The sequence below is a fragment of the Cibotium barometz genome, chromosome 65 (assembly GCF_041138505.1).
Source record: "Cibotium barometz isolate CiBa-2024 chromosome 65, ASM4113850v1, whole genome shotgun sequence".
NCBI classification, from domain to species: domain Eukaryota; kingdom Viridiplantae; phylum Streptophyta; class Polypodiopsida; order Cyatheales; family Cibotiaceae; genus Cibotium; species Cibotium barometz.
Window position 1 is genome coordinate 23431855 of NC_141110.1, and position 1304 is coordinate 23433158.

Below are 1304 nucleotides of genomic sequence, written 5' to 3' on the forward strand. Positions count from 1 at the left end.
AAGTAAATGGATTAGATTAGGTTAGGTTAGTGGGCTAGATTAGCTTAGTCAGTCAGTTTCAAAGGCGACTGCTAATGTAATGGCAAGAGGGACCAAGAGGATGAAGACATTGATATATAGGATACTAAATCACATAATAGATATATATATAAAATGTTATATATATATATATAACATTATATATATATATATAATGTTTTTATGCCCATCATCATCATCATCATCATCATCATCATCATGTCAAGTCACTGCTTTACGAAGTTGACAAGTCGCTGCTTTACGAAGTTGACGTGGGAGGCCTCTCAATCACTGTGCAGTTGGCCGTACTGTGCAGTTGGCCGCTTGTAGCTGCTATATAAAGAAGCCCGCCATTGTGAAGTGCAATCTCATGCTCGCTCCAATTACCACACCGTCTACCGTCATGAAGTGCAATCACGGGCTCGAAGCATCCGCGCGCCCTCCATTGCAGTGTGTAAATTTGTGAGGTCGTCTAGTGGCCCTGCCTCATGAAATGCAAGCCCAGTATCGCCCTATTCCTACAGAAGGGCACCCGGCGCACAGTGTCACAAAGAGACCCAATTGCATGTAGATCAAGAGGAGACGGTTGAAGCCTTAGTTTTCACTGTAAACCTCACAGGTGCTGCTGTAGTGTCACGCTTCTTCTTCTTCTTTCCCAATAATAATAATTGCAAAAGAAAAAGAAAAAAAAAGTGACTTGTATGATGTTTGTCTCACTATAGATTAAAGCGATATTGGGTATCGTGTGCAGGATTTCGCGTGGAAGATGCCAAAGTGCAGCTGGAGGACGACCAGACCTTGATCCTCAGCATCGGCAAAACCACGCGTAGAATGCAGCTCTCGCCAGAGGCACGCCCTGAGGCTATCCAGGCATCCTGCAAAGACATGGTTCTCACAATCACAATCCCCAAATCAGGACCCAAGTAATATCGTGGACTGACAATGGTTTAATCATATCGCATCAATAAGGCTTACAATTGTCGTAAATGATAACCATACCCTAGCTATGTTATGCCTATTGCTTGCCAGGCAATATTAACCCTCAATCTTACAAAGTTTGGTCACCATTGGAGAAGATTTCAATACAATGTGGCAGCGAAATGACTAATTTGAGGAAGCTCTCTAATACCCGCGACACATTGAAAACCAGGCGTTTGGCATGGATATTATAACCAAAAGTTCTTCAATGGTGATCAACCTTTGAAAGTGTGTATATGTGGATCCCACCCATGTGTGCCTTGGAGAGAGAGAGACGGAGAAATTATAGACTTCTATAGAATGAAAAT

At 42.6% G+C, this 1304-nt stretch overlaps 1 protein-coding gene across 1 annotated transcript; it reads left to right on the top strand.

The window, feature by feature from the left end:
* Nucleotides 1-510: 510 nt before the first annotated feature.
* LOC147603069 (17.6 kDa class I heat shock protein 3-like) lies at nucleotides 511-972 on the top strand (the record flags this gene model as incomplete). The annotated part of the gene is made up of 2 exons (XM_086797187.1): nucleotides 511-637; nucleotides 770-972. Coding segments are annotated over 2 exons (303 nt in total), but the record flags the coding sequence as incomplete, so codon positions are not given.
* Between the last annotated feature and the right edge of the window lie 332 nt (nucleotides 973-1304).